General features: G+C 34.1%; 5 protein-coding genes across 6 annotated transcripts; 1 reads left to right on the top strand and 4 right to left on the bottom strand.

The window, feature by feature from the left end:
- Positions 1-709: 709 nt before the first annotated feature.
- Positions 710-2,631, bottom strand: LOC129570123 (putative Dol-P-Glc:Glc(2)Man(9)GlcNAc(2)-PP-Dol alpha-1,2-glucosyltransferase). The gene is made up of 6 exons (XM_055449568.1): positions 2,343-2,631; positions 2,101-2,265; positions 1,870-2,032; positions 1,648-1,802; positions 1,379-1,567; positions 710-1,314 (listed from the first exon to the last, which is right to left on the bottom strand). The coding sequence occupies exons 1-6, from the start codon at positions 2,487-2,489 to the stop codon at positions 769-771; spliced, it is 1,365 nt and encodes a 454-aa protein (XP_055305543.1). The 5' UTR covers positions 2,490-2,631; the 3' UTR covers positions 710-768.
- Positions 2,632-2,745: 114 nt separating this feature from the next.
- On the bottom strand, positions 2,746-4,968 carry LOC129570124 (inactive ubiquitin carboxyl-terminal hydrolase MINDY-4B). Its single transcript, XM_055449569.1, has 12 exons — positions 4,829-4,968; positions 4,661-4,750; positions 4,470-4,603; positions 4,234-4,382; positions 4,154-4,170; positions 4,029-4,094; positions 3,710-3,780; positions 3,489-3,639; positions 3,405-3,427; positions 3,260-3,333; positions 3,136-3,195; positions 2,746-3,054 (listed from the first exon to the last, which is right to left on the bottom strand). Exons 1-12 carry the CDS (start codon positions 4,883-4,885, stop codon positions 2,768-2,770), a joined length of 1,179 nt encoding a protein of 392 aa, XP_055305544.1. The 5' UTR covers positions 4,886-4,968; the 3' UTR covers positions 2,746-2,767.
- An 875-nt stretch (positions 4,969-5,843) lies between these two features.
- LOC129570121 (venom protease-like) lies at positions 5,844-7,478 on the bottom strand. Of its 2 annotated transcripts, none has more exons than XM_055449565.1 (5): positions 7,236-7,478; positions 7,018-7,154; positions 6,239-6,929; positions 6,142-6,154; positions 5,844-6,071 (listed from the first exon to the last, which is right to left on the bottom strand). In XM_055449565.1, exons 1-5 carry the CDS (start codon positions 7,305-7,307, stop codon positions 5,923-5,925), a joined length of 1,062 nt encoding a protein of 353 aa, XP_055305540.1. In that variant the 5' UTR covers positions 7,308-7,478; the 3' UTR covers positions 5,844-5,922. The 2 variants fall into 2 exon arrangements, with proteins under 2 accessions (XP_055305540.1, XP_055305539.1); XM_055449564.1 differs by having other exon boundaries at positions 5,851-6,071; positions 6,239-6,956.
- A 125-nt stretch (positions 7,479-7,603) lies between these two features.
- Positions 7,604-8,843, bottom strand: LOC129570122 (40S ribosomal protein S3a). The gene is made up of 3 exons (XM_055449566.1): positions 8,453-8,843; positions 7,945-8,254; positions 7,604-7,867 (listed from the first exon to the last, which is right to left on the bottom strand). The coding sequence occupies exons 1-3, from the start codon at positions 8,791-8,793 to the stop codon at positions 7,709-7,711; spliced, it is 810 nt and encodes a 269-aa protein (XP_055305541.1). The 5' UTR covers positions 8,794-8,843; the 3' UTR covers positions 7,604-7,708.
- A 183-nt stretch (positions 8,844-9,026) lies between these two features.
- Positions 9,027-9,882, top strand: LOC129570119 (mitochondrial import inner membrane translocase subunit TIM14). The gene is made up of 3 exons (XM_055449562.1): positions 9,027-9,257; positions 9,340-9,570; positions 9,670-9,882. The coding sequence occupies exons 1-3, from the start codon at positions 9,255-9,257 to the stop codon at positions 9,781-9,783; spliced, it is 348 nt and encodes a 115-aa protein (XP_055305537.1). The 5' UTR covers positions 9,027-9,254; the 3' UTR covers positions 9,784-9,882.
- The last annotated feature ends 18 nt before the right edge of the window (positions 9,883-9,900 follow it).

Raw genomic sequence — 9,900 nt, 5'->3', positions numbered from 1 at the left:
CTTTAGCACTAAATGCATCTACTTTCAAAGACGTTTCCAATTGTATATGTTTTATTTTAATCAGATGGCCGGCCTTAAAAATACAGGGTGGTCAAAAATACAAAAAAACACATTTTGGCCATATTCCGGCCAGCTTTATGACTTAGGGCCATCATTAAAATGCAAAACAAAGTACCGGAATCTTTGATTTAGGTCACCATCTTCATTTAAATGCCAAATACCGACAATTAATTATGAGATATTCAAGATTTCGACCAATTTTCCTAAAGTGTGCCATAACTTTTGACGCGTGATTTTTGATTTTTGTCATTTATCTACAGTAATAAAAAGTTTAGGAATTTATATATTTCTACTCGTTTCATAAAACCATAAAAGAAATTTTGTTAAAACAACAATAAATATATATAAAAACTGAAAAAACTAACTGTGCCAAAATTTTTGACGCTCACTGTATGTGTATATTTGTATATAAGTATATATCAGATATATGGACATCAGATGCCGTCCTGCTGGTAAGTTAATGTTTTTTCCACTTTTTTGGAAATTTCTCCTTTCTCCTTCCCTTATAAAATTTTTAAACTCTTGAAAGAAACGAATTTTTGATGAAGTATGACTTCCACTGTTGCGTCCACTTCATTTTACACACCTCAGGAATTGAAGAAAATAACTCAACTCAAGCTATACTTTTCGGAAAAAAAGACTCCGTACATTTATTAAGACAAAATATTTTATTGACAATTCTTACAGTTACAGTAATCGGTGATTCTCTTACCAGATTAATCTTTGGATAAAATCATAATCCTTCCAATATATTTCTTTGGTGGAAAACAAATAAAAGGTGATTGAGTTTATTATTAAATATGTTAATAATTCAAGAATTAAAAATCTGAATTTAACTGAGGAAGCGAATAGACGCGCTATCATGAATGGCAATATAAAATATCGAATTTCTATGAGTTGCTGTAGAGCGATTGATACGATTGTACACAATGTGTACAATATTTGAAAACCCGCAGACCGAATTGAAATACATTGATACAGCACAGTCATTGATATGAGATACAGTGGAACCATGGCGTACTTGAACCAATAGTATCGACCGTAAAATTTATTCCAGATGTAAAACAGATAATGACGATTATCTGCTAGCAAGTATGGATGAACGTTCGTATTTGCATAAATCACAATTAGTGACAAAATTGCAGTCAAAATCCAGAAAATCCAGTACCTTCTCAATATTCTTAGGGTTGGTGCCATATATTTAAATGTAATGGAAGGTGCAAATATGGCGAAAAAGATGCTGTAATAGAAAATCTTTAAAAGGAAATAAAAAATGAGATTATTTGAATTTTTAAAATAAAAATACAAATACAATTACCTGAGGTAAATGAATGGCTGCTTCGTGAGCACTCTTATCACCGACAACAATTGAGCCGTTGACCAAAATAAATGCAATAAATGCCGCAATGGTTAATATATAGCCAATTAAATGGACAAATAAAAGCCGAATTTGTTTTGGAACTAGGTAGACTCGTTTGGAGTAGAAACAGAAAACCGAAAATATGTCCTAGAGTAAACGAATCACAATTTTGAAATTGACATGATTTTGAAAGCTACACAACTTAAACTTAGTATTATTTCAACTACCTGAAAATTATAGGAATAGGAATTGGTTGGTCGTTTTTCTGAATCTTTCTTTATAAATGGCAATGTTTGCGAAATCAGTTTATCCATGATGGTTGTACCCAGGATCATTCCAACCCAAACAATATTTGTTTGCCTCATCAGAACGCTGGCAAATCCTACCGAACAATAACGAAAAAAATTTATTTTTCCACGGTTTATGTGTCGCACAGTTATTTAATATACCAAATAAAGCGGAAATATTATGTCGTTGTTTTATATTAAAAAGGAACATCCCCAATATCATTGTAATAGATGTTATATCCGTGTAGTATAGGTGAGCAAAAAGATAAGCTGGTGGTAGAAGTGACAGTGTGAGTGTTTCCATCGCAATTTTGATTAGATTTACCTGTGAAAATGTTGAATTTCGGTAAGTTAGCATCGATTCATTAAGAAAAGCTAAGAATTTATTTGCACCTTTTGTTGTAAGCTTCGTCGAATCTCAAAAATCAAACACAAATTTATAATCGAACATATCAACGATGTTAGTCGTAGTGCAAAAGTTGAGCATTGTTTGAAAGGCAATAAAAATATGGCTGATAAAACGTATAGTCCCGGTAATGTTGTTATTTTTTCATCCCACTGTAGAAGAAGAAACAGTAAAAAGTGCTAACAGAATGAATTTCATCTTTGAAAAAAAGCAAAAAAGAATATCTTACAATGTGGAAGTTTCCCAAACAATAATGTCGACCTTGCCTCAGGTGAAATTCTTCATCAATCACCAATTGCGATGCATTGAACACAATATAGAAAATCGGGAATGAAATTGCAATATAAACAACCAATATTATATATAGTGGTGACATTTTGCACGACTATAAGAAAACGTGTTGTTCAACAATAAATTGTGGAATTTTTCAAAAATATTGTGATTGAGTTTGATGTCATACACATTATCTTAAAGTTTGTTTTCATTTGATGCTAAACAAGGAGCTACATGACATACGAGATGTGGAAAACGTCACACTTTTGAACACACGGGCGAAATGATAAAAACCGGCAATGAATGCGTTTAATGCTGTTTTGCTCAAGTTTATTTCATTAATACTGCTAATGGCGCATTTTAAATGGCATTTCAACTATTTTACATTAGCAAAGAGGATGAAGGGGAACCCTTGATCGATATTTTTGCATCAGCCCATTTTGTGTGAATCAGTCGACTGATAAGTGATGTTGTACCATCGTCACGCGATACAGTGGGAACGTTATTACTGTTTCCTGCATTGTTTGACATGGTATCATTGTCGGCTTGTGAACGGTTATCAATCGTCATTACAAGGTAATTTCCAGCACAAGTATAATAATGAAGCTCAAAACGTTTTTCAGCATGATAGTTGCGAAGTAGTTCACGATTTGAGTTGAACATCACACCTGTGAAATATAGAAAAATATTCATTTCCATGATTCCTTGGTCAACAGTTTTAGGATACATTAGAAAGCTGGCTATACAACCATAGTGTCCGCAAATAATGGACACCCAAATTGGTAGAGCGGGTGTTTTTAATCTAGAACCTGAAAAACAATAAATAATATCCATAAAATAATTTGTCCAAAATTTGTGTATTGATTTAGTTACCCGGTTGACGACTTAAAAGTGATGAGGCATGACTTTCATTTTCCAAAATGAGCAACCCAATAGAAGACCTAGACCTAGAATTAAAAAAAATATTATTCCACAATAAAAATAAAAAATAAAAAATATCCTAAATTTAAATACAAACAATATTCCAAACTGAGGTAAGGCCTTTAAGAAATTTTATAGTTATTTTCCTATTTTTCTAAGCCTGATAATTAATATTTCTTACATAATGGTCTTCATCACCAACATATATAACCCCATTATGCAAATACGGAGTGGCATGGCCAGTGAGCAATAAAGTTACGATATTCAAGGAACCTTCCTCACTTGTTCCCATCAAATAAGTACCCTTGGGACCATCTAGATCCGTTATGACCCTGAATATGATTCATTCAACGTAATTCAAAAATTATGATGTGAAAATAATTATCATAAGATGTAGTTTACTTTGACGGAGTACGGGTCAAAACGGCACTGTAAAGAAACAGCAATGCACCAGCTCCATTTTCCTCACAAAACTGTAATGAAAACGGAAGCAATTTTCTTTAGGTTGATTTAATATTAGTTTCACAATGAAGTAATTTGTTTATAAGAATTACTACTTTGAAGAAAAAAAGGGGCGAAATCGATTCAAGGAAATTGAGATATTGACAAAAAAAAATACGATTCGAGTCTCCCTTTAATTTTTCGTGTTATTTTCCTGGTTTTATCGAATCCCTGAACGCAATTAGCAGCCGTTTACATAATACCAAGACACTTCACTTACGAAGTATAGATATCTCTTTAAAAATATCTCCAAGTCGTCCAATTTTGTAAACTCGAAAAGAAGTAGCTAATGAAATAAAATTAGCGATTAGTTTGGATGCAAAAATACTTTCGAACTATGGTCACCTTTTCAGTAACGGAATCTGAAAAAAAGCGAAATGTTCAGGTGCTAAATATTACCAAATTGTGAAAAAGTAAGTTGGTACCTTGGAAATACGTGTGGCTGTGTGGTATCAAATTTGTTTCACCAGTCAAAACAATTACCACTTTAACCTTTTCACCAATATTCCAAAGAATTTCGGAAATGGCCGCGATCAATGCTTCATTTTGTTGTGCTTCGGTTGGTTTTAATAATCTAGTGTGATCATCACATAAAATGGATATATTTCAGTTAATCAGTATTCAGTTGGTCGTACATCGGAAAAATATTTTATCTACGAACATGTCAATGGGTACAGATTTTTTCTCCCCGCGTGGTCGTATGCTGAACAAAAAGTGCTTCATTATATATGCTTGTAAAACTGATTGTAATCCTCTGCTAGCATTTTTTGGGGAGCGCAAACCGTAAGGATGTTCCTTAGGAAAATTAATAGTTTAATAATTCAATCCATATCCAAAACTATATCCACTTACTTCTTTATATGAACAAAAGCATAGTGGGGTGCGTGTCCATTCACCTCTTGGCGGAGCACTTGCACTCCCAAATACACTTTTTCTTAATTCCTACAAAGTTTTTTTCAGTTCAGAAACCAATAAATTATTTTTCTTTTTTAACAAAAAAAAATAATCAAAAATACTAACAATTGCTTGGTCCACGTTTATTGGAATTCCCCCGACGAGTTTGGTACGATTTGCCATTTTTTTAAATTATTAAATATTTCCGCAAATTTAAAGTATCGGACGTTTAGTCTCCATACACTCGCAATGGATTCCTTTGTTAGAATGATTTGATTTTTAGCAAAACACGTTTAAATTTAAAATCGTCAGTATGATTGGAAAGCACTTGAATGTGCTCCTTTTTCGTAAACAGGATGTACCAGCCTATGTGTAAATGAAGCTTTTGATTGATTTGACTGCTTGTCTATATCAATGGTATGTCTGTGCAATGCCATAAGATATCAAGTGTTTTTATCGACACGCACGCAAAGCGTTATGTGTGCTCTATATATAACTAGCACGAGAACTGCAAAATCAGTTTCATGTAATTATTGGCCTGTTATGGCATTCCCAACAAAATTGAGAAAATAGGACGGCAAACATTCAGTTGAGTCATTTAATTTCACTTTGAGTTATTCGAAGTTTAGCCTCATAGAGACACGTATGGTTGATTTTCGTTAAACCTTTTAAATGTTTCTTTATATAATTTGATTTCAAATCTTCCATGCAAATAGCAAATAAACTTTTATGTGTATGTTGCATAAATTATGTACGATGAAACTGTTGTCATTCTTTTGCGCTGATGTAGTCATTTTGCGACTAATTTAGTTTCGATATTTGTTAACGCCTGATAGCATAGTTCTACATGCGATTGAAATCACGAAACATTGTTAATTTTACCGTTCATTCGTATAACTGAAATGCATGTTTCTATTTCTCTAGATTTTTACATCAGAACATGTGAAATGAATTCACAGTTGGAAGGTGGAACAGTGTGGCAGTTTAAGCTATTATTATTATTATTGGTATTATTTGCACAACGGCTCAGTTCGAAAGGAATGAATTGAATATTGATTTTATGTTCGATAAAAAGGTGTTTGCGTGAGTTGAGCGCATTTTTGAAATCCACGTCATTTGGTTTGAATGATATGTTACAGCTAGCCAACATAATCAAACTCTATACAATATTTGATTTTACTTTCAATTTATTTGTTTGCACAGATTTTTTACACTATTTCTCAAAATACTGCGTTCTCAATAATCCATGATGAATATGAATTAACGCGTGTATAAACACCAGGATGATTTTTTTCTCCGCATCGAATCCCATATGAAACAATACCAATTGTAACCCAACGTTTGTTTGGAAGCTGTACAAGTAGTGGACCTAAAAAGAATTAGATGTTGTTATTCGCATCCCATCTTCTTGATCATTAATCTATTGTTCATTAAATTACCTCCTGAATCGCCCTGATACGCGCAAACATGCACAAAAATATTGTAAAATAATTATTTATAAAATAATTTAATATTTAAAAAAAGAGTATTGCACACCTGACATGAGTCACGACCTCCTTCCACTGAACCAGCACAGAGAACATTTTCCCCAATACGTTCGATGAAAACATTCTGGCAATCTGGCTGATTCCAAATTGGTACCGATACTTCCATAAGAACATCGGAGCTCGGACCTCCAAAAAATTGAGAACCCCAACCTGTTACAATTCCAGTCCAGCCGGCAAAAGTTTCTCCTGTCGGTGGCATACACACGGGCCAAATGTACGAATTGAATAAAACCGATTGGTGGAGTTTTAAAATGGCAATGTCGTTATCGTAAGTGGTTTCATCGAAGTCAATATGTTGACGAATTTCCAAAACTCTAAAATCTCGTGATCGCGTTTCATTTTTTTTATTGAAATTGTATTCACCGAGCCGAATGGTTATTTCATTTTTATCGTATCTGTAAATGCAATGCGCTGCAGATAAGACATGCAGATTTGTGATCAAAACCCCTCCACAAAATGTGTGTGGTACACCTCTTCGAATTAGGGCCGCCATCCAAGGCCATTCGCTTGGGTCAGCCGGTCTTCCTCCAGTTATTTTCGAATAAGATTTAGTTGAAAGTCCACAGCCTCGCTCTTCTGGTCGAACTCGAGAATTTTTCGATGCATCATTTGACTCCTTTCCCATCACAATATCGTTTGTGTCCCATGCATTGCCTTGTTGTGGGAATGATGTCATCAAACTATCAAGGCAACAAACTCCGATTTTACTGTTGGTAGAGTTGGGTGTTTGAAATGTAAAACAATGCAGCGTATATATTTGCGACTCACCTTTGTTCAATTATACACAAATGGCCAATGAGATTCAGTAAATTTTGTTTGAATTCAGATTGAGAACATTGAGAGGCATGCTTGCAGTGGCCGGAATTACCATTTGGGGTCCGACACGCTTGATAGCTTCGGTTTGGCTTTAATTATTTATACTTGAAATTAATCTCGGTAAATAGATTTCAACTAAATAAAAGCCAAAACTTTTTTATAAAATTCACCTCATTTTCTTGACTGAAAATTTCCTCGGTAGTAAAGAATAGTAAACACAATAATATGAAACAGCTCTTCATATTTGCCAACACTTACGGTCCGATTGATGATATACGAATAAAAGTCCAACGATATATTTGGGTTGAATATAGCGCGATTATTTGCCATACCAATAAATTTTTTATCAAATTAACTTTGGGCAAGTAACGAAAATTATGTTGGTGGTTACTTCCTAAATAAAATTTAATCTTCTTATCAATATAATAAAGAGGAAATGTGACATACTTAATTTCCGCAGTGACGCGATAGCAATTTTAGGGGACAATTTTATGACTTTTTTATCGCCACATGGTTAATAAAGTAAAATGCTTTATAATTGTGGGCTTATTTTTTATTTTAATAATATTCCCATATCAATACAATAATGTGTATTTTTGGATATTTTTCGTCGTTATTTCGAATAGAAAAATTATCGCTCCGTTCAAACGGCTTCTTGAACTGGTGGTTCATAGCCTTCTGGACGTTCGACAACGACACCTTCAACGTTGGTAACTCCTTCGGCAGGTTTTCCGCCGCTTCCATCACCATGCAATTCCAACAACTTGGATAAATCGAATCGGGGTTTCTTCAATACTTTCACCTGTTACGAAATAAAATAATTTTATTGGAATTTAATTCAGAAATTGTAAATAATTCACGCTAGAAGAAGTCACTCACTTTGCGAATGTGAACATCATGCAATGGATAGATGCCATGGCATGCCTTTTCAATATCCTTAGCAATAGAATCCGGTACCAATTTGTTGACAACTTCCTTCAAATCGGAGCTAGTGACATCACGTGTAATGATGTCGCACATCTTTTTGCGGATGGCGCGGACTTGCGAGTGCTGGGCGTAACAAGTTTTACGTTGCGATGCACTATCCTTGGTGGTGAAACCAATTGCAAACACACGAAGCAAATAGCCATCGGTTGTTTTGACATCGATATGTGCTTCAATCAAAGTCTGCCATTTTTTTACCATTGACCTAAAACAAAAACCAAAAAATTACTAAAATCGATATTAATGTGTCATTTGTGCAATGGAAGAAGTTATAGGTTATGTACAATGTGCATCTTTTCGTTTCGTTTATATATGTATGGTTGTTGTTGTTGTTGTTGTTGTTGTTGTTGTTGTTGTTTTCGTTTTGGTTGTTGTCGTACACAGTAGTAAACATTGGACTTACCGCAATTTATCGGTGGTCAGGTTCATGCCATGGAAGTTGGTCAAACAGTGACTGCCTTGAACATCTTCGCAAATCAAACGGAATTTGCGGAATGAGCGTTCAGCATCGTTGTCGTTCTGCAAATCGGCCAATGAAACTTCAAACACGCGGTGCTTCAGTCCCTCAGATGCGATTCGGGTACCTTGTGTACGATTTACCAATGTTTTTCCAACTTGCCGTTGGGCAAACATATTTGGAGCTTTTATGTCATACCAATCTTTGCGTGAAAAAGGATCAATCACTTTCTTCTTGCTTCCTTTTTTACCACCTTTGGAAAGACCCTTATTTTTTCCGACTGCCATGATGAACGATCAACACTGAAAAGACAGATGCTATAAAATATGGCTGTCAATATACAAATTCAACGGAAACAACTGAAATGTCATTGCAATGACAGATTATAATTGAGCGCAGGGCTGTATAGTTCCATTTGAATATTCTACTCATTTTATGGCATGCATCACATTTTTTTCATGTAATCTATCATGATATTTTCAAAAAATCCTTTGGCGGACCACAAAAAAGTCGATTTTTTTTTTCAAAATACTCCATATATTTAATTTGTAATTGAATCATAATCCGATGTAATACTTCATTGTGAAACTTGAGTGACATATGAAAATAATTGTCAACAGTTTTGACATTCAAGCAAATAAGCACATCGAAACATTCGTGTAGTGCACGGATTCTGGCTTTAAATAATTATATTCAATAATAATTTAATACCTTTAATTACTCGAAGCTTAACAATTCAATTGAAAAAATGGTAGTATTTGTTTGCAACTTTAAATAACATTTGGCCATCATAAACATTATAATATATACAAATGTATTTCCTATTTTTGTAGTCAAGTGCGATTGTAGCTGGACTCGGGTTGGCTGCTGTTGGTTTCACTGGTCGTTACTTGTTGCGAAGGGCACCTCAAATGTCACAGAAATTTGCTGAAGCTATGAAATCTTTCCCTACAGCCGAAACCCTTGCTACGTCAAAGTACTACCGCGGAGGATTTGAAGCAAAAATGAACAAAAGAGAAGCAGCTTTAATATTAGGAGTCAGCCCAACAGCACCCAAAAATAAAGTATATTCTTCGTCTGTATAGCTGAAAGACCATTATTTGCATTTATTTTTTTTAATGAAAACCTTTCTTTCTCTCTCTCTCCCTCTCTTCCTCTCTTAGATAAAGGATGCACATAAAAAAATTATGCTCATTAATCATCCGGATCGTGGTGGCTCGCCATATTTAGCAGCCAAAATTAATGAAGCTAAAGATTTGCTAGACTCTCAAAAATAATATTATATAATAAAACTATTATATGTTTGCTAGTGTTGAAAATATTGGGTTTTTAAATAAAGTCCAAATGTTAACCAAATGTACAATACATATATCTTTTTAAGGATATTTGCAGTG

The sequence above is a fragment of the Sitodiplosis mosellana genome, unplaced genomic scaffold (genome assembly GCF_009176505.1).
Source record: "Sitodiplosis mosellana isolate CC-2019 unplaced genomic scaffold, AAFC_SMos_1.0 Smas_scaffold_47, whole genome shotgun sequence".
NCBI lineage: Eukaryota > Metazoa > Arthropoda > Insecta > Diptera > Cecidomyiidae > Sitodiplosis > Sitodiplosis mosellana.
Note: the sequence above shows the minus strand (reverse complement) of the source record. Positions and strands in the feature narration are given on the sequence as shown.